This window comes from Amblyomma mixtum, chromosome 4, assembly GCF_055824585.1.
Source record: "Amblyomma mixtum isolate Tamu chromosome 4, ASM5582458v1, whole genome shotgun sequence".
NCBI lineage: Eukaryota > Metazoa > Arthropoda > Arachnida > Ixodida > Ixodidae > Amblyomma > Amblyomma mixtum.
Window position 1 is genome coordinate 103,971,956 of NC_143015.1, and position 22,619 is coordinate 103,994,574.

General features: G+C 46.3%; 1 protein-coding gene across 1 annotated transcript; it reads left to right on the forward strand.

Annotated features, from left to right (window-relative positions):
- Nucleotides 1–5,290: 5,290 nt before the first annotated feature.
- Nucleotides 5,291–11,660, forward strand: LOC149347668 (uncharacterized). Its single transcript, XM_089585640.1, has 3 exons — nt 5,291–5,773; nt 9,677–9,782; nt 10,834–11,660. The coding sequence occupies exons 1-3, from the start codon at nt 5,699–5,701 to the stop codon at nt 11,016–11,018; spliced, it is 366 nt and encodes a 121-aa protein (XP_089441766.1). The 5' UTR covers nt 5,291–5,698; the 3' UTR covers nt 11,019–11,660.
- The last annotated feature ends 10,959 nt before the right edge of the window (nt 11,661–22,619 follow it).

Genomic DNA, 22,619 nt, shown 5'->3' on the forward strand with positions numbered 1-22,619 from the left:
CATTTGTGTCATTATTTCTTGAACCATTGTTATTCCCAACGCAGACAGAGCACCATACTAATGTGCAAACTGTAGTGTAGCCATAAAGTAGTTGTATGAGCAAAAATTATTCTACTCAAAGATTATAATCCCTTTTGCTCATTACTCTTTTGTAGATGTAGCGCAGGTGGATCCTGCAAAACATATGACCAACTTGCTCTGAAGAATATGTGAAATAAGAAAATTAGTACGATACATTGAAAACACGTGAAACTCCTTTGGAAGGAGTAATATAAGATCTGGGCTGATACTCCTTGAAGGAGTATAGTCACTCTAACAAACGGAGTCCTGGAACTCTACCTGAAAGAGTAGTAGGATGCTGTTTCAATGTGGTAGCTTTACTCCCTCGGAGGAGTGCCTGTACTCTATTGCAGGAGTAGTACAGTACTCCTTGAGTAGGTGTTTGATCACTCTTTGTCCAGAGGGAGTAATTTTATTCTGGAAAAAGGAGTGGAATATGGGACAAGCGAATACTCCTTCAAAGTGTGTTCTGGGCACTCCTCTGCACTCCTTTAGTTCTAAGAGTGTGGAGACCCCTGGCTTGGGCTATCACTGTCTGGTTTGCAGCCGACTTTTCCGTCCTGAACCTCGGGAGCTACTCCGTGCACAGTGGAGGTAGTGACCGAGCAACGCTGTGAGCGGCGTTTTCCAATACACCCTAGTTTATTAAGGCGAAAGCCTTTAATGCCTCATAATGTCGTTAGCAGACGCGTCGGCAGTAGTGTCGACATATGCGTCGGCAGGAATGTCGACAGACGCGTCGGCAGCCGTGTCGACAGACGCGTCGGCAGATTTGTCCGCCTTTCGGCGTCAGTGCTTAAAAGGGAACAGCGCCGAGGGTGGGAAGCGAACCAGGACCTTTGGCCGTTTTACGACATGTTGCTCAGCATGTCGGTCTCGGCTATTCGAAATGTGTTTGCAAGCTAGGTCCCACAGTATGCGTACCCATGTATAGAATTATATTGCATTGAACCGTAAATGTTGTGTAAAACCTTTATTCTGTTGTGCGGAAATACTACTTGTCCATGCAAAATAAAAACAGTTTCCTTTCATGCATGTATTTTAAAAAAAAAGTTTCTTGTTATGCACGTATTTAAAAAAGTTTCCTTTTATGCATATATTTACATGCCTTGTCTTTCCGTGTACTTTGCGTTGTTACCAGTGTATGAAGTAACCAGCATAGTCGCTACCAAACTGCCTCTGTAGGGGTGGCGATGCTCGTCAAGCGGTCGTAATGACTGCTTTTTAGAGCGCAGCTCTTTGGCGTCCGTTCCTGGGTTTCGCGTCGTCGTCGGCGTCGGCGTCGGCCTCGTAACCAGCTCCGCCCCCAATGTCACGCTTTTCAATTGGTCGAAATGCTCGTGACGTCACAGTGCGCGAATTTCAAATGGGGCCAATTGTACTTTGGCTAGTAACCATGCAACCAATCAAAGGGTTCGTATAGTGATGCTGCAACTAAGTTGGACTGAGTTTAGTTAATTGCTTAATTAATCAATTAGCCTAATTAATATAGAGGAGAATGAAGTGGTCAGAAGAAAAGAAAAGAAAGACGCGCGCCGCAGCGACAACAGCGTCCGCGGAAGGAGACGCTGCTGAAAAAAAAGATAAGTACGAAGCCGCGTCCCTCCACCACCACGCACTTCCCCACTCAGTAAGACGTTGCTCGTTTCATATACGTTGTGTCGAACATCCTTGACAGTTGCAACAATTGACAGGTTAATGACAGAACACGATGGATAGAAATGCAAGAATATAAATATGAAATAGCCTAATTAACCTTTCTAGTTAGACCGCATAAATCAATAAAACCGAGAACGAAATTGGTCGAGTTGGGGAATCGAACCAGGGTCTCCGCAGTGCGATACGAGCACGCTAGCCACTCCGTAATGCAAGCTGAATGGTTTGGAATGAACAAAGGCGCGTCTAGCTAATACGGCGTCTTCGTTCACTCCCATCTTCCCCATTTCCCTTACGGCGAGGTGCAGGTGTCCACCCAGATATGCGAGAGAAATACATTTCCTTTCCTCAAAAAATAAATTTACCGTCCAGCAAGGCGTACAGCCGAATTGCCGATGACGTTGTGTGGACTCCCTGGCAGCGTTGCAAGACGCTGTCGCGTTCCACTCTTACAGGCGAAGCTTAACATGTTAATCACACATCAGTAACACACGCAGACAGCCAATGGACGCGTCATTCGCTGGCAGCACTTGATTCATCATTCACAACCACATTCTTAACGTACGCTCCCTTGCCGCACATGCCAAGGACGTACACCACGATCACATTCTGCGCCATTCCTCTGTACTTTGCTTTGCTGAAACCTGGATGGATCCCGAAGAGCCTCTCGAAATCATAGATTTCCTATACTGCTGTGGTGCTCGCAGAGACCACAACAGAGCGGCGGGAGTCGCTATCTACTTGCGCACAGGTCTCTCTGCAATACCAGTCGAAATGTTTGGCACGTCACATGAAGTTGGCGAACTGTGCGCCGCAAAGTTGCCCAACGGCTTGCTTGTAGTAGCTGCCTACTTCGCCCCTACCGCACTCACGAAAGACGTCGTGCACTTCCTGCAACTCGCATTAACCGTCCATCGATCCACACCGATGTTAGTAGTGGGGGACTTTAATGTTGACATAAAGACAAACAGCAATTTCCTAACACTTATGCGGGAGAACATCCCGTTCCTCTCGCTCGTAACGCGTCCCACGGCTGTGACAACCTCGCGAGGCACTTGTATAGATCTCGTCTTTGAGAATCAAGCATTGGTGTACCAAGTCGAACATATATCAGTCTATTTCTCCGACCACAAAGCTTCCTTCATGACTGTCAAGAACTGTTAGTGGAGTCTTTGTTAAAGGAATACGTGTGAAAAATAAAAAAAAAATTATTTGATAGCGCATACATGTGTTGCTCGATTTCTTTGCCTCAATCTATCGAAAAGGTGAAACAGCTTATTTGCTGCGCTCAAATTTCGCATTAGGAAGTAACGTAATCGTCGGTAATTTTTTCTTGCCGCCCTCAGTTTTTGTAAAAAAAAAGCTGAAATAAAGTGATTGATTGATTGAAGAGGAGACGCTACCACTCCTCCACGAAGGCTCAAAGTTACAGCATGAATTAAGGCGCACCTAGTGAATGCATAGGTTTCATAAATAAAATAAAAGGAATAAAGTATGGGAAAGGAAAATAAAAATAAGAAAATAAACAAAAATACAGAAAAAATAAAATAGGATATGAAAATAAAAAACAATAAAAACAAGAAAAGGAGCAAAAATAAAAAAAATATGTAAAATATAAAAGTAAACAAAAACAAACAGTGCGCCCTTTTTCTTTCTCCTTCCAGAGTCAGCCTATTTTGTTTGCCTTGTTCTCGTTTCCCTGTACCACGCTGACTAATCCTCTTATCTGAGTTTTTCAGGTCCATCCAGCGCCAACCCCCCGTCGCAGCCCCTTCAAAGCCTTTGTTCATTACACACCCCCTGGATATAAGTTTTTCCACTATTGCAGCTTAAAGAATCAAGATTCACCTCCCTCCCCTTCCTGACACATATCCCCTCTCACACCACTTTCCTTCCTCACCCCCGGGGCCTTCCTCCTCGGAGCGAAGGCCCTATTTAATCCCTGCCAATGATGAACGCTTTGCCCAGACGAAGACAAGTCCCCTTGTCGAAACGTTGGCTCACGCAACCTGAGGTTTTCCCCTCCCTTGTTCATTTTTGTGATCGCAAAGGACCATGAACCACACCCTCTCTCTACCATGGACTTTCTGCTACTAGGGGTTTAATGGTAACGCCAAAAATTTGAAAAAAAAAACTTTTCTAAAATCACGGGACGGTTACGAGTTGACAAGGCGAATAGATCAGCTTCGGAGACACATTAAACTATTCGAACGTCTGCTTTAATCAAAATTAATAGTGGTGGCCTGGTAGAGCGTGCATCCGCGTCGTACTCGGTAGATGCCGGACATTGCTGGAGGGGCTGGACACTTGTGAATCGCGGTTCCATTTCGATCCAGACGAACTACAAAGCAAACAAACATGAGGGACACTTAAGTTCACCTTAGGAGTACGACGCGATAGCGTTAAAAGGGTATCTACAGTATTTCCGGAGCCCTCCACTACGGCCTGCCTCATAGCCTGAGTCGCTTCGGGACGCTAAACCCCCATAAAAACAAAACCAGCCATTCATGACTGCTCATGTGGCTAGATTGCAATTTAGCGGCTGCACTATCCCTGCGTTCAAGACCAAAATGCTGATCGAAGTTTTTAAATAAAAGATTAACTTTAATACTTTTTAAGCATGAAATGCTTTTAGCTCCCGTTGTCGGCAGTGTGGTGACGTCACGCCGAGACCGAGATCCACTCATCCGGGCACTGAAATCCACTCATCCGGGCACTGAATTCCAGTTATCCGGGCACTGAATTCCAGTTATCCGGGCACTGAAATCCACTCATCCGGGCACTGAATTCGTCATCCGGGCACTGAATTCCAGTTATCCGGGCACTGAAATCCACTCATCCGGGCTCTGAAACGAGAACATCCGGGCACCGTACGAGACTTAACGAGATTTAAAGAGACTCTCTAAGCCCTCCTACGCGACCGGCATGCAAGCGCCGGTTGGTCTCCAAACGAGACAAAAAATAACTGCTGCCAGTGCCTTCTCAATGTTTATCAAGATATCAGTGGAGCTGTGGGTTTGATAATGCACGGAATTATAATTTCCGATTTCTAATAACGCGTGCAAAAAGCACATAAATGCCACGTTACACTTCGTTGTCATACGTGATCCGGGGGAGAAGCGCTGCGTTCAAAGGGCAAGGCATCGCGCCGAACGGGTGGTGGCGTTCCTCCCTTCCATTACGGCGCGGTTCGGGTGTCCACCGAGATGGCAGAGAATTACTGCGCCATTTCCTTTCCTCAAAAAACCTTGCGTTCAAATGGCAAAGCATCGCGCTGAACGGGTGGTGGCGTTCCTCCCTTCCTGTACGGTGCGGTTCGGGTGTCCACCGAGATGACATTAGGCCCGTAAACATTTCATGCTTACTCTACTCTCGGTTACGGGAGAGGCAGAGAATTTTTTGAACCTATATTTATATTCTGTAGGTTTTGCCTACCTGTTTCTTTTTTTTATCTTTTGAGCTTTATAATAACTGGCTGTATTCAAAGAAGTGAATAGTTTCACTTTCGGTTCTGCCAGTTGATTCTATTCCACAATGTTTAGTTCAGGTGCTCTTGTTGAACATTTCCGCAAGCTTCAGTACGCTCAAGGGTGCGAACAAGGGTGCGCTGAGTGACCGACCCACTTTCTTCTCCCTGCAGCACATTCTGCCGGCAGAAGAGGACACCCTCCACATGTGGTGGCTCTGCAAATTCAACTTACATCGTCCCACACCTTCATTAGCCCACCAGATCTAAAACATGACTTTCGCGGCGAGCCCCTGAGCACCAAAGTGCCATGTCCCGTCTGCTACCGGAAGTGCCGTAACGGGATCATTATGGCCCTGCACTTGAAAAAAAAACATTTTGAGAATCGGTGCTTCAAGTGTGGCCCTGTGTTCGCCAACGCCACCTCTGCCATAGCCCACAAGCGCCTCCACCGCACGGTCGGTCATTTCCAGTGCGGCTTTTGCAGGAAGCTCTTCGGACAGAAGACGACCCGAGATGACCACTGCCTGCAGGAGCAGCTCTGCCGGCCTTAGCGTCCGCGCTCTGCGAGCAGCCTGTAGGCCAGCGACGGTATGACCGACACCCTCGACGCTTGGGGCTTGAAGCGAATGGTGCAAGACTATATCATTGGTCTCTCTTGACATCAGGCTATGCTATGAGTGTATCATCCTACCTGTCATGGAAGTTGAATTAAGGGATCTGGAAGTTGCCATTTAAGAAGCAAGAATACAAATTTTTCTTCCTGTTTATTATAAAGTGGCGACTTAAAAACCCTACAGGTATTTCACTGATCACTTTGCTGCAAGCTGCCGCGGTGGCTCAGTGGTTATGGTGCTCGACTCTTGACCCGAAAGACGTGGGTTTGATTCAGGCCGCGGCGGTCGCATATCGAAGGAGGCAAAATGCTACAGTTCCTTGCACTATGCAATCTCACCGCATGTTAAAGAGCCTTGGGTGATCGAAATTATCCGGAGTCCTGCATTATGACCACCACTGTGGCTGAGTGGTTATGGCGCTCAGCTGCTGACCAAAAGACCCGGGTCCGATCTCGGCTGCGGCGGTCGATTTTGGATGGAGGCGGAATTCTAGAGGACCGTTTACTGCGCGATGTCCATGCACGTTAAGAACTTCAGGTGGTCGGAGTACCGGAGCACCTTCTGTACGGCGTCCCTCATAGCCTGAGTCGCTTTTGGACGTTAAACCCCGATAAAACCGGAGTCCCTTATTTTTATCGTCTGTCAGAGCGTGAGCCGCTTTGGGACGATAAACCCTTTAAATCATAATCCAACGAGTTATTTGGTTTGGTTTATGGTTTATGGGGTTTAACGTCCCAAAGCGACTCAGGTTATGAGAGCGCCCTAGTGAAGGGCTCCGGAAATAACTACCGCCTGGGGTTCTTTAACGTTCACTGGCATCGCACAGTAGAGGGGCCTCTGGAATTTTGTTTCCATAGAAATTCAACGGGATCGAAGCCGCGTCTTTCGTGTCAGCAGCCGAACACCATAACAACTGAGCCACCGCGGCGGCGCAGCGAGTTAGTTGATCGCTACATTTCCATCGGTTGCTTACCTGCCATGCCTCACTTCGTTCGGACCCGCCGGGTGGCTCCTGAGTGTGGCTCAGTCATTAGGGCCAGAGTAGCCGAGGTCAGTGCCAGCCGCGGCGCCCGCGTTTCAAAAATTGCCGTGAAATAAATTGTGAACTAAATTGCGGTGTTTAACGCTTGGTAGTCAAACCTAACTTATGAGGGAAGCCTTGGGGGACAGCTCGGCATTAAACTACCTGGGTTTCCTCAACGGCCACCTTAGAGAATCCCAGGTGGTCTAAATGAATCCGGTGCCCTCCACTACTACGCCGCCCCAAAGCCATGTGACGTTCTCTAAATTGGACCGCAATATTTCCTATTTTAGCGGACATGAAATACCCAGGCACATTCATGTCCCGGCATTCCATATCAGTGAGCGACTAATGCTTAATGAAGTCACAAATCGAAGGAGCTGGTTGATGAAAGCTCTTCATTGCTGATTGACACGCTGGCGCTGAATTAAAAGCTTGTGTATCTGAATTTAGCGCGCAGAAAGTATGTGCTACTAGCTGTTGGCATCTGACGCTGTAGTCCCTGACGGACGCTGAGTCAGTGGCGATCCCAGATGCAGAGAGGTTCAAATACTCGTGAAATTAAGAACGGCTGAGGAAGTTAATGTGTCGTGGTGAAGGGCGTCGCTTTTTTATCGAAGCTCAGATTAGCACAGTAAGTACCTTACCTTAGTTACCTTGAGCTGCGTAGACCTAGATGCAGACTTGAGATTTCAGGTTTGCTACAGTGTACCAGAGGAACTAACTACCTTTACACATAGGGCCCGCGGAACCAGTGAAAACTAGGCGTGCGCTCGCGGACTAACCAGTATGGACCACGCTTTGACGATCAGTTTTTTAACACATTACTTGTCACCGAACGAAAAGCAGTGCGGGTTCAAGGCATCTGCAAGAAAGTTTTGCACCAGCATGTGAGCGCAACAAGCACTCTTATTTCCGTCATGACGGGGTCCATATTATGTCCATGACTGCAGAGGTAGCTACCGTCAGCAAATTACATTTTGAAAATAGGGCTAACGCACTGCATTTTTTCGGTATTTTTCGCAGAACACCGAATGGGTTCATGTGAGGACCATTATTCCAGCCAATTCTGTCCTTTCATTCATCCGGCGTATGGAAGGAAGACACTGAATCTTTTGAATACTTGGTTGGCATTTTGGTAAACAGCCGATGGGGTGTTTGGCTATTCCTTCTGTCACTGTTGTACATGCACGGGTTGCGTCAGTGCATCGAGCGAAGAAAAGAACGTGGCGAGATTTAAAGAGTACTTCAGGCGCGATATACCTGTATGGTACGAATGAACGAGTCTGCTGCTGTTTTTGATATGCTAGTTTGCGGACATGATTCCTGGAATTTCCTTTAAAGGGCCATTAACACCAAATGCTTGCTTGTTTTCTTCTTTGAAACGATGTGTTAGACATTGATATACACGGAGAATCCCGTAGTATTCACCTACTACCGATAATGATATATAATTGGATTTCGTCTTGGCGATGTTTTGATTTTTCTTTCATAAACCGAACGATAACTGTGACGTGTGGTTAAACTTTAGGTCATGCCACTTGTAATTCTAGCTGTTGCAGCAGGCTGGTTTAGTGTTATAGGGAGTTGAATCTACGTATAAACGTTTATATTGCAATTTTTCCGTGCCTCACGTGACAGTGTTCAACTGTTGTCACAACCATCGTTTGGTTGATAGAACCGAAACTGAAACAGCATGAGAGAAGAAATTCAATTACAAATTATTTCGAGGTCGTAAGCGAATACCGCGATGTGATCCATGCATTCGAATGAGTAACGCCTCATTTGATAGAAGAAAATGTGCAACAAAATTACATGGTTACGAAACTTTAAATATTGCATCGTTATTCATGGTTCAACGCAAATGGCTCATAGTTGGTGTTGAAAGGCAGTTGAAATTACAGGGTTACGTTTATGCGTGAACATGACTGACCTGCCCTTCAGTTAGCCGAGTCATTAACAACGAACAGCATAGAGAAACGTTTATACGTCACATGAAGATCACTATTGAATTCAAGGTTGTGATCATTGTTACGGATTGCATCGGAAATTTTCCAGTTTATAAGGATCTTTGATACAATCCTATATGGCGCATTACTAACTCAAGTTTAAGCTTTATAGCCGAAGAAAACTCCCTTACACCAGACGACTCACCTTTGGTGGAGGAACAAAAATATCTGCGATTATAATTTTTGGCAGAGTGTTAAGAAATATCTTGTTTTCGAAACCAGTATTGCAATCACGCATCTCACCATCTCCCCTTTTTAAGTTGTGGGCGCCTAGTCGTTTTTAGAAGTGCCATTACAGAGCACGGGAAAAAGCTATAGCCAATTTGGAAAGGTACAGCGTTTCATGCAGTATTCATTTGCTTTAACATGTCAGTGATTTTTGAATGCAAGTTGCTGCGTATCACGCAAGAAAAAAATTAAACCGCCGAGGTGGCTCGGTGGTTATGGCGTCCGGCTGCTGTCCGGAAAGACGTGGGTTCGATCCCGGCCGCTGCAGTCAAATGTCAAAGCAGGTGAAATTCTGGAGGCAAATGTACTGTGCGGTGTCAGTGCAAGAACCCCAGGTGGTTGAAATTTCTGGAGCCCTTCTCTACGGCGTCCCCATAGCCCGAATCGTTTTGAGACGTTAAACCACTGTAAACCGTCTTTAGATAAACAAGCGTTTGAATCAAGGTGACTCTCCCCGACGGCTTGAGGCTTAAGCGCTGACGTTCGTTCCTGAGGATGCTACCATGCTTCTGGCTAACTAGGATGTGTCCCATGGCGCTACGATTGTTATAGAAAACTGGACATATGGTTGTAGCGCGGTGCGCCAGAAGGTATACGGTTTCGCGCTTTGCCTTCGCAGGCAGCGGCCGGTGCTTTGGATGTGGAATGTGCAGCTTCCCTGCATCGTCAACATCTCCGTCCTGAACTTCTGGACTCGGTGCGCGACGTGTGCTGGTTGCGTTGTGGTAAGTGTGGATCGCGCATGGTGAACTGAAGTCGGCCTATTTCTGATTCAGGTTCCTGCAGTAGTGAACAGTCGGCAGGGTTGAATTGCGCTGTTGAATTTTCATCGTGTCACTGCGGAGCACCCTGTCAGCTACACGTGTAGATCGCCCAAGTAACCTGATACCCGGACGCTGCTCTGAAAAATCTGTTGGAGGGAAGAGTTTCAGACAACGGGATTATTGCTGAGGTTCAAGGAACGGCAAAGTGGTTTATTCGTCAATGCAACTTATGAATAAGGTATAATAGCTAGGTTTGGTTTATGGGGCTTGAACGTGCCGAAGCCACTCAGGCTATGAAGGACGCCATAGTGAAGGGATCCGAAATTTCGACCACCTCGAGTGTAACGGAGTGGATTCCAAGAGAAGGCAAGCGTAGCTGGAGGCGGCAGAAAGTTAGATGGACGGGTGAGATTAAGAAATTTGCGGGAATACGGTGGCCCCAACTGGCGAAGGGACAGGGTTACTAGAGAGACATGGGAGAAGCCTTTGCTCTGCAGTGGGCGTAGTCAGATGATGATAGTGATGATGATGATGATGATGATGGGGTTCTTTAACGTGCAGTGACGTCGCACAGTAATGGTCTATTGGTATGGATCAGCAGAGCGCAATAGTTTCGGAAGGAGAGCGAGAAGCAACGTCAGTGATGACAATGAAGTCGACACGGACCAGGACCTGAACTACCAGAGGTTTTCAGCGGAACTCGCTTCTAGTGCTCTGCGGAAATTTCTTCAATCGTGTGAAAATTAAACCCAAGCAGCACAGGAAATCAGACCAATATTGGAAATTTATGGTTTTACTCTGGTGGTTTGTAGGACCGGCGTTTCCAGTGTTGGCACAATTAGCTGAGCTGCTGGTGAAGCCAGCACGAATCATATCGCAAGATAGAAATACCGACTCCCTTGATTGTTTCCTCCCTGAACACCGGTTGTTGTAAACATGTTAGTCTATACTGTAACGACTCGCAAGAACCCTCCTGCCGCAGTTGTGAAATGTGATGACTCATTCCTCGCAGGTGTAGCAAGACGAAGCGAAAGCCGCGAGGACGACGTAGTCAGCTGCGCCAGTGCAATGTCTCTTGCCAAGCCATGTGGGCGCGCCCAGCAACTGCAGGGAAGGACTAACTCACAGCACAGTGCGCCGCACCGCTGCCACGAATCGATCATGCAAGATCATTCATCTCCTGTCCACATGGAATGAGGTTCTCTACTAGGTCCAGATGGAAGTGAGGGAAATACCTCTAATACCCGGGCAGTTCACCTTAGCAAGCAGACATTCTCCCTGCCTTATAGGCCACAGCCTGGAAACATTGCAAAGAGTGGCCAAGCACCTATACTTCATCAATGAGCGTCATCATATCACAAACATGGACGTTATCAACGGCATACTGAACTTCTGCCACGGCATCCTGTCCGATGCTCTCAATGGCAATTAGCGCATCCAGAGTCTCCGATTTAATATCTGGCACCAGATTGAACCTCACAGCTTTTTATCCGCAATTCCATCCATGAAGGACTTGAGTTACATCGAATGCTCGACTGCTGAGTTCAAAAAGCCTCTTCTCTGCGGACGTCAAAGACGCTCGAGGCCTTCCATGTTACCAAACTCCGGACGCCGAACATGGACTCAACAGAACTCTTGAATGTGCTAACCGAGTGTCCTTCGTTGAGAAACCTTTCTTTGAACTTCAGCGTTCTGCAAAGCACTTCGCTTGAGTGCTGCCATGAATAGACTGCGTATCATCCATTCCTCACACCATAATAGACTGGAATAACCTGACATCACACATATGTACTGAGACTAATTTACAATCGTTTCAGCATTCGTTAAGCAAACCATGCAGTAACAGATTTTGTATTTTTCTTGTATTATGTGCATTTACTGAGTATTTTATTCTCATGTGAGTTAGTTCCATTAGTTGCTACAAACTGCTGACGGTCTGTTAAAAAGCACTCGAGCCATTTTAGTACGTCAGTATCGAGCCTTATCATGCGCAGTTTTAGCAGCAAAAGCCGGTGACAAACTTTATCAAAAGCCTTGGCGAAATCTAAGAATATGCCATCTGCAGTGGAACGATGATAAAGAATTGCATGTAATTTATGAGTAAAGAGAACAAGTTGCGTTTCACATGAATATGACTTACGAAAACCGTGTTGCGCATGATGAAAAAACGAGTTTGACTCTAAGAAATTTGCTATATGTGAAAAAAGAACGTGTTCTAGGATCTTACAGGGGATGCTGGTGATTGAAATATGCCAATAGTTGTAAGGTGAGTGCTTGTTTCCAGATTTATGTACTGGAATCACCTTCCCTATCTTCCACTCTGCCGGCATCGCGCTATTTTCTAGAGACTGCTGAAATAATTTAGAAAGAATAATGGAGGAATATATCTTAGTGCTTTTCAGAAATTTTTAGTTAATGCAGTCGATGCCGGCGGCTGAAAATGGTTTCAGGTCGTCAATGATTTTGCGAATCCATCCGGGTTGACTATGACAGGATACATTGGCAGATAATTATGGGCGCAACAATAAAGTAAGTCGTTTGACAGGGATTTTGTGAAGTAGCTGGAGAAGACATTTAATACAGTGGAGCATTCATCATCAGGAACAGGTTCGTAATTAGCGCTTGTTAAAATAATTTTAGACCGGTCTGTAGGATTGATAACTTTCCAGAACTTTTTAGGATTATCTACCAATATATCGGGTAAAGTCTTTGCAAGAAACATTTTTTTTAGTATTTTTAACTGCTGAAATTTAAGCGTCTTTTCGCATATCGCAAGATATGCGAAAAGGTTGGTTGGGTTCTGAACCATCTTTTCTGAGATTTCTGGGTATGGAAGAGGAACAGTATTCTCCCTTTCATTATGCTAAAAAAAATGCCAACACAGATCAGCCTTGCCTTCGAGTATTGCACACCGGTTGCCTTTCACAGGTTTCCTGGCTGCCGTATAGCCCTTCCTGATTTTTCCGAGTGATCCCCAAACATTAAGGTTGGTTGGTTGGTTGGTTGGTTTATGGGGTTTAACGTCCCAAAGCGACTAAGGCCATGAGAGACGCCGTAGTGGAGGTCTCCGGAAATTTCGACCCCCTGGGGTTCTTTAATGTGCACTGTCTTCGCACAGTCCACGGGCCTCTAGAATTTACTAGAAATATAAAGAGTGACGGCTGATAGAGGGGCCATCGAACTGGTAGCCCACATTTTTGCCGAAGACACCATGCTACATTCTTTTTCACCCGGCTGGCTCTTTTTCACATCTAGAGAGGAAGGTAGGTGTGATAGCTGAATTCCGAGTCTGATAGGTAACAAGGCAATAGAAGTAGTATCTCTGCATTTTGATGTATTGAATTTCCAGCAGTGGAGGCCGTTCCTCGCTGCTCTTCCGACGATGCGTCTCCTAAAAAAGATAACCGCAAGTTGGCATGGCATGCTCGAAGGAATCCACCAATTCTGAGCGCTCTTGCGTGAAACTGGAACAGAGGAAAACGTTACGTTCAGGCCCAGCTTAGAGCCATTCTTTTTTAGAGTCGAATTAAGCCTACTGCAGTGCAGGTGCTTCGCGGACATTAGCTGTTATTCATTGCAAAGAACCGGTTATGAGCAGCTTCACAGACTAGTGGGCATGCTCCCCGTATATAATCATGCGACATGGCGTAGTACTTTACATCGAAGACGTTATCTTCACGGATGTGTGTTCTGCCATAGCGAAATACGTCGGTACAACGACCACGCTGAAGAAGCTGCATCTCGGGTTTTCTGATTATGCTCTCTCTGCAGACGATGCAAACATAGGCTGGAAAGGCGTCATCGAATCATTGCCAAGAAACCAAAGCATCGCAGAAGTTTGGTTGGATGCGGGATTAATCAAGACAGAAGTGGCGGAATGTCTCGGTAAAGTCATCCGATGCAGCGAAGACATTAGCAGGGTGTTTACCTTCTATTCCAGAAAGATCGCTTTCTGGCACATCTGTCCAGAGGCATTGCCAGAAACTACGTCCTTGTTGACGCTGAGTTTCCGTTGTGCATCGACTCAGAAGCTTTCGCCTTATTGGATACAGCGCGCCGAAATTACAGCCTGGTAGCACGAGCTTCTAAACACCAGAAAGGAACGGCGCCTGAAAGGTGCGTACGAAGTATTCAGGGTATGGAAGAAATATACGCCGGCAATGCCGGAAGAAATTCAGAGTGTAAGTCCAGGATTCTTGGACAGCAATTTGAATCGTGAGGTAACTGTGGAATATTGTAATATATTGTTATAGAGACAATGAAGGTAATAGTCCGTTCTACCGAACATTTTGCCATGGCTAACATCGAGCTGTTAAGAGTGACATAGAAAACGAAATGGGGAATATTTTTGTCGATGGCAAAAGCGTTAATAGCAACGAAATGCAAGCCTGGTGAGGAGAGATCTGCCGAAGCATTGACTGTTACAGTGATATACAAATGTTCCATCATGACCAAGTTCCCATTGAAAAATGCACCTGTCCACAGTTGCTGGTTATCCGGTACACAGAAGCGTATATCCTTTCCGACCTTCGTGATGATTATTACTCATTTTGCAGGATTATTTTTAAGAATGCACGCCAGGCCACTAAAACGTAGTACAGATCCCTTAATAAAGTATTTTGTCTACGTAGAGTTTATTGGGCTAGCTTAATTTTCCCGTAACGTTATGCACTAGACAGTGGAGTAATAGTACGTCGCCAAGGAGCCAAGAAAGTTTTCAGCGAAACGTTCGTGCAAGAGTGAATGTGGAAGAGACTGTTTTTCCAGTGCAGCGTGTTTGAACAGTATATCGAGCATTCCGATTTAACATTGCTAAGCACAGAGTTGGGCTGCTGAGGCTGACAAAACTTTGTAGCGCATAAGCGTAGGGGATTAAGGCAAATTAGCTTGCGTTCCCCAATTCGTGGAGACCTTTGGCGACACCGGCCCATTCGACGGTTTTGGATTGAATGTCGGGGTCATCACTAGAGCTTAGCTTATTCCATGCTTCTTTAGAGTCTGCCGGAGGGAGCCGGCAGATCACACGCACATCTTGTGGGGCTGCATCAGAAATCCAAAGGAAGCAAGATCAGGAACAATCCCGCCGCAGCTGGAGGCAGCCGCGAAGAGCAACGACCATGGCCAACAGCTATGGCCCATCCAGCAGGTCCTCGGGGCGGTCGAAAGGCAGGGACCCAGCGAGTCGGCAACGGCGAGCGGAAACCCGCGCCGAGTAACGGCAGCCTCGTAGACGACGTAGGCCCTCGTCGGGGCGCGCGAGCGCCCAACTGCAGGCACAAATAAAGTTTGCTCCAATCCAATCCAATTAGAGGGATCAGACAAGAGTTCTGAGGGAGGCTTACGGACTTTGGAGACCGAGATCATGTGGTCGAAGTTTTTCTTTCTCACCAGAAAAGCGGCAGGAGGGACTGATATGCTTATATATGAATTTATATATGTAGTTTGGGCTGGGAGGGTCCCCGGCTGTAGTTGTCTCCACGTGACCTGTTGTTGCATGGTCAATGTTTCACAGGGTGGTGGAGGGTTCTTATGGCTCAGGGTATGATATAATAGCTCACCGAAAGGTTCTGGTTCCTGAATTTGCGCCACCGCTCGGTCTGATAATTCTCGAGCGTGTTGGTGAGCAGCCTCAATTCCTGGATTCCCCGCGCGAGCTGGACTCCATATGAGTTCAATATCTCTCTAGAGACGAGGTTCTGTTTTTTTGTGTAACTATTTGCGCGGCGGGACCTTACCCCTAAGGAATTTGCTGATCCCTTACTTCGAGTCGCTTACTATATGATTGCGTTAGCAAAGGCTCCCATGCGATGCAGCGATTCCGCACCAAATGGTTCGTCGAAGAAGCGCGACAAAAGCTTTCGCCTAGCGCATTTTAGGCTGCCAAATTGCCCCCATAAGTTTTTTATGCGAAGCATATTACTAGAGCTGCACCACAGCCCGTCAAGCGCGGCGGTGGAGCTGCCATTGACCTTTAGCGTGACCACGTGACACCACGTGACAACATGACGTCACAGCAGAGGAGAGATCGGCTGCCGGCTCGCGCGGTCGGCCGCGGCGGTGGAGGCTCCACATCAGAGGCGCGGCGGCTGACCACGAGACAACATGACGTCACAGCAGAGGAGAGATGGGCTGCCGGCTCGCGCGGTCGGTCGCGGCGGTGGAGGCTCCACATCAGAGGCGCTGCAGCTTACCACGTGACACTACAGCAGCGGTATAAATCTGAGCTTGCCTCGCTCTCCGGGAACTTACGAGGCGGCCGGGTGTTGGGATGCCGCCTAGAAGCAGGGCTGATTTAAACGATAAGCGAAAGCTTCAGCGTGCCACAGAGACCAATGAAGAGCGGGATGAACGTCTGGCTAAGCGGCGTGCTCAATATGCGGCTCGGCGACAACTTTCCACAACAACTGAAGAACAAAGCGAGGAACTTTACCAAGCCTAGCCATCAATATGCTTCGCATCTGACTAGGCTTTACCTTAGCTAAGCTCAGCCATTTTTTCTCTACAGGTTAGGTTTCGAGGGGCTTGTGCACAAATCGCTTTTCTTCGCAAGCTAACACGGCGAAAAAGACCGCAGCGAGCGCTAATTGAAGCTATGTGGCTGCAGCTATGGAGGATTTATAATATCATGCACATGCTCAGTGTGTGGTGGAGCTGCCGGTGAAAGGACGTCGTCGCCATTACTTTGGGACATTCCGTTATCATAGGCTCACTGGCGGAACAGACGAGACGTTTCTCTATGAACACCTTCCGTACTGAGCAATAATTTAGTGTCACGTAACAGTGTCCTTAAGGCCTGTGTTAAGAGGGACATTCCACGCGTTCATTGTTTCCAGAGAAAAGATATTTGCGAGATCAGGAGCGCGTACACGTTGTATTTTACATTTTATTTATTTCCTTTGTCGAATGTTCATTTTTGCTGTTAATATATGCGCGCACGTGTTATGAAGTATTCTCTCCAAGGGGATCGGCCAAGACCAAAACCAACCCACGTGCAGCTTCGGCGCACTATTGGTGGTCGCGTCGACTGCCACCGCCTTGCATGAGTAATTAAGCAAAATCAGCGGACACTTCGGGGTTGAATGTCTCGGAACATGCTTACTCCAGAAAAATTCTGCCTAATGAAGTAGTATGGAAATGCTTTCAACTCAATGTTTACAATATAAACATTCAAGTTAGCGGCTCTGCCAAATGTTCATAAACATGTCTGCGAACTTGGTGCGTGACGGGAATATCACCAAATTTTAATGTTCTGGCCGTACTGCTAATGTGCAGAAATGATTTACACGTACCGCTCAGCGCAGAATTTTAAGATATTTTTTGTGCTTAGTTTTGATCACCAGGCTCATTGCTTCAGCGGCGCCTTTCGCCGTTTACGCCAAGCTCAAGAGCCACCAATGGAAACAAGGGAAATGACATACCCTTGAGCGAAAATGGACATCTCCTCCTGTCTGGATCGTAGGCGCCGCTGGTAATTGGCTTGGCAGTCATGTCTAACCGATGCGCTTGAGATTTACACCACTGTTGCTCTCCACTGTACGCAGCCGGTTCCACATGACCTCGGAAAGCCACGGAGATTCCGCGACCCACCTTGTCTGCCTTCACTCGTCAAAATCTGGACAGCTCAGTTCGGATTTCGTCACCCTTATTATGGATGGTGTAAATCCGACGTCGCATATGTGTTCGACTCCCTCCGCGTGCGAAGACTCTTTTCTATGGTTTCACTAGTTACTGACAACGTTGCATTTCGAACCCGTCCAAAAATTGTTTAGACTGTCTATGGACTGTCCATCGACTTCTGTCTATATAGTCGATAGACTCTCTATAGACAAATCTTCGACAACAGACTATAGGCATTACTAATGCTATAGACACTCTGTAGACAATCTATGCATTTCTGGCCATACACTTTTAGCAGACTTGTCTATCGACTATAATAGACAAATATCTATAGGAAGGCAACAGTCTATAAGGCAATAAGAAATAGAGTATAGACAATCTATAGATAGTCGATAGAGAGTCTATAGACAATCTTCACATTTCTGGCCATACACTTTTAGTAGACTTGTCTATAGAATATAATACAAAAATAAATATCGATAGGAAGGCGAGAGTGTCTATAGCCAATACAAATGCTATAGACAGTCTGTAGACTATCTATATATTTCTGGCCATACACCTTTAGTAGACTTGTCTATAGGCTATAATACACAAAGAAATATCTATAGGAAGGCAACAGACTATAAGAAGTCTACAGACTGTCTATAGACAATTTTTACAACGGCAGGATCCGATCATAGCTCCCCTTACACAGGCCGTTTGATGTACTGCACCCCAGGTTTGATTCCCTACTCCATGTGTCCAGTATGACTATCCCAGAAAGTGTAAGCCAAATTCGCTATCTGCTCTGGGTCCTCGCATATGGCAGCCTGCTTAGTGTTCAATGCCTCTTTTCGGCAGTTTGCTCAATCTTTTCATCCGCTGTACTAATGATTTCAACTGGCAGCAGGCCTGCATATTTCACGCGACCTATATCGGGGACGCCACTCCACTGGATGAAACTCACTTCCGGCGCCTGGCGCAGCGGATTTTTCGCTGGAGGTATATGCATACTACGATACTTGGCAGCAGGAACCGCACCTCTCCTAGGCTTCATTCAATTGTAAAACGCCTTATAACTATCTCCTTTATTTCATAAAGTGTGCAAGTGGGGCTTAGAAATTTGTTGGAGGAAGGAAAAATACACAAAAAAGAAGAGTACACAGCGGCCGGCCCTTCGCAAATTAGACCTCGCAAGAAGCGATTCTCTACAAAATCAACTATGCGGTATGCTTCTGTTCACTGAGATCTCATGACAATTTTACGCGAACCCAAATTGGTGCTCAGCACAGGCATTTGTTGGTGCAGAACTGACTCCGCCGGCGGCCAGGCGCATTCGTCACAGCAGTTTCGCGGCAATTTGTTGCTCTGCATCAAATGCAAAATCTGCCTATCTATAGTGGCCTTACTTCTTAGCTGGCCTGCCGTTTTATTTTTTTTTAGCGTTACTCCACGAAAAAAGGCTTCCTTGGGCAAGTGTGTCGAAATCAAACCCATAGAGCAACTTCGCCTGGAAACATGCGTCACGTACTTGAAGCGTTGTGGCTGAATCTCTTCTGCAAGTTCATGCAATACACACAAACAAATGCTAATAATATAAGCAGAGTCTCAGTTAGCGCTTGTTTCTATATGTTACATAAATGCAGAGCCAAAATGCAAACCCGATGAATCTGTATTGAAGCCGATAGTGATTTCACTTTCACGGCGCCATGATAGGTACGACAGAAAGCTCCGCCAGTAGCACGTTTTGTTTCAGTCGAGGTCAGGCTCCCAGCAGCCCACATAATCGGCCCAGTAATGGAAATGAATGGACTCACTCGTGTCCTTTGTATTACCGGCCTTTGCCAATACGTGGCCAGCACTGGCCGATTATCTGTGCTGCCAAGAATTAAACGCTCAATTTCCCAAGTATTTCACTCCAGTGAACTTTAGCTAGTATAAAGTCACTTCAGTGCGCAGCCGGTCCAGCTTCGAATCAGGCTGCGTACAAGAGAATCTGCTCATTTTTGTTTTTTTTTTTCAAACAAGAAAGAGTGTCATGCTTAGTGCTTACAAATACCCAGGGTCAGAATACACCGAGGCGTGACAAACAAGCGGCACTCATTGTAGCCGTGAAATATAGCACGTCTCCGTGACCACGTCTTCCAGCATAAGGTAGGGCCTCAAAGCACGCCAGCAGTGTTCGTTAAGGTCTCCAAGCTGTGCGCACCCGTCTGGCCGAGCGTGGCACACGACGCTGAAACGGACAACACCGGCCATTCGCATGAAGGCGTGCATGTCTTCTAAGGTCCTGAGTGCAGCCTTGACCGCAGCCGCCGCTTCCTCCACGGATATGGACACCACGTCGGCGAACTCTTCCAGCAACGCTCGATGGCGACTGATCCGCTCCAGAGCTGCGGCAGTAAGCCTGCGGGCAAGAGACTTGGCTTGAGGCGCGATGACCGATGGCCTTATCATATCCGCCTAAGGATGTTGCCACCTGTCATCCTTGGCCCCTGCCTTTCACTATCTTTGAAGCTGTAGTTTACGCAACGGAGCAAAAAACTGCTGTAGTTTTCATGGAAACCTAATTCAGCGTAGCGTTAATTAAGGCAATGAAAGGACGGTGTCTTTGTTCTGGTGAAAAATGAAATTTAAGCAGTTAAAGAAAGCGTCCTCAGAGCTCTCAAAGCGCTGATTTTTGGCTTCTGGATAAACCGACGTAGGGCGAGAGAGAGAGAAAAACTTTATTATGGCAAGTGTGTTTAGACCCCCCTTGGTTCCCTGGACCACCGCACGGTCCCACTCTACGTCGGAACGTTCATGTGGTGTTTGTCCATGACGTCGGCACCCCGAAGCACCGCAGCAAGCTGCGATGGCGGGTCCGGAGACTAGGGCGACTGGTGCGTAGTACATTAGCACAAGATCACGTGATACTTCGTTAAAGCGGCACAGCCTGCTTAGTTTTTCAGGCGTGATATTGAGGATTGGCCGTCTGTTTTTCGTCCGTTGTGCGAATGATTTCAGCGGGCATTGGATGCGTTAATTACTCGCGGTGTCAGCCTATTGCCTGAATCTCGGTTAATTAGCTAAATGAGAGTTTGCCGTCCTCCAGGACAATACAGATGCTCTTGTGTGAACAGGTAGCCAACGCAATGCCTCTCTGTCGTCCGCCGTAATCCATGCTCACCGAGTCATCCTTCCTCATATCTCCGCCAAGCTTTTTGCCAGTGTACCCTGCAGCTCTTATATGTAAATTTATATGTACTCCCTCGAATATATTCTCAGTTTGTCTTCAGGCAGGAGGTTGAAGTACTGTCGCGGGTAAAAGTAATAGACCCACTCTCCAAGTTTCGATCCCGGCCACTCTGCTTGGGGGCGCCAATTGACAAAACACTTCTGGTGCCGAGACCAGAGTAGTCGGACCTTCTCGAAACTTGAAGTGCCTTATCAGGTGGCGGTCCCATGCAGAGTGGCACGGGTCGGAACTCGCAGCTGTGGGTCTGTTACCTTTGACCACGATAGTACCTAGGTAGCGTTATTGGAAGCACTGTCAGAACGCCTTCGTCATGCCCTTTCTTCGTTGTTCCATTGGCTGGTGCATAGTTTACTCCCTACCGGATGGTGACGATTGATTGCTGTGGTCGAAATTTTTCAATCTTGAATTTATTCTGCTGCTGCTGGTAATCCCCGAAATTTGGTCGCAATGAACTGCAATTAAAGAATGCCCTACTCGCAGACCACGGCTGTGCCAGCATTGTGGTCTCCTAAAATTTGCAGTATTCAGCGTTAAACAAATATGGCGCAAGCTCACTTCACTGTGCACAAAGGAAATGCATTCTTCTACCGTGAAGTGAAAGTGCTGCATTCAAGTGCTGTGACCTGCTTAAAACCGATAAGAGGAAATTATTACAAACCAAGTATAAGGCCGTAACGATATCATTTTGTGTACATAGAGCGTGTTTCAGACAAAACTTCCGACAATTTTTAAGAATATGCTTTTGGAGTTTGAAAAGCGCTCTTTACGGGAAAGCATTCTCAACGGTGTAGTGCACCATAATACAGCTAAGACGTGCTAACTAGCAGGCTAGATAAGCAATAGAGAATAGATGAATTTTTAGTTATTACCGTTAGGCTCCTTAATTATTCAAAGGTATGTAGCCTACGATAGGTAATATCCATATCAGTTATTTAGAATTTCGGAAACGCTATTTACCCTCAGCGCTGAATTGTCCAACAAAGTTTGGCTACTACGATGGTATATGAGCACTGGAGAAGTTGCTTTGCCTGCAAGCAAATATGACGCTAGCTCACTGCACTGTAGACAAAACGCATCCTGTCGGAAGTGAGATTGCTGTATTCATGTGCTCTGTCCTGCTGTGAGGAAATGTGAGGAAATTACTTGAAATTACGTGCAAGGCCGCTATGATAAGAATTTGTGTGCCTGCATGTGGGTTCCAAATTATTCAATACTGATTTTTCCTTGAAAAGGTGCAAGACTTACGACAATGCGGTTCATCCAGCTGCATCCTACAGCCAGATAAATATTATGTACCTGATAACCCTCGATAACTAAACGACGAATTAACTAAATTTAATTGATTAACCAAGCTTATTATACTGAGAAATTGCGGGTCCGCAGTACTGAAAGTAAGCTGAGTTTCAAAATTTTCTTAATATCAATAGTGGTTCTAAATATCAAACTTCTTTAAAGCTCGTTGAGTTGGCTTTAACGGATTAAATATTTTTTTTTAATTTTCTTCGCTCGCATTTCAGATGCAGCAAATAGAAACGCCGCTTTATTTTATGAAGTAAAAATGGTTAAAGTGATTTCCGCGACAAGACTACGAGCAGTGACCACCTTGTAAGAAATGTGTAATGCGTGAAAGCCAACTGAAGAGCTTTAAAACGTGTATTTTTGATGTGCAATATTTCGAACTACATTGCCAACCAAGAAAATTTGAAAACTGAGCTCAACTTCAAACTTGCCGGCATTCAATTTCACCATGTAATAATGGTCCCAAAAATACCAAATCAATTAGTTGATTAGTTTAATTCACTAAATTGTACAATTGTAACACTGTATCAGGTATATAATGTCAGCCATGCTATAGAATTCACCAGAAATCGTGGCTCTGTCGCATCTTTCACACATTTTTCAAATAGAAATCTGTATTCAGTAATTTGAAACGTCCTGTTTATTAGCGTGTCCATCTTTCTCGC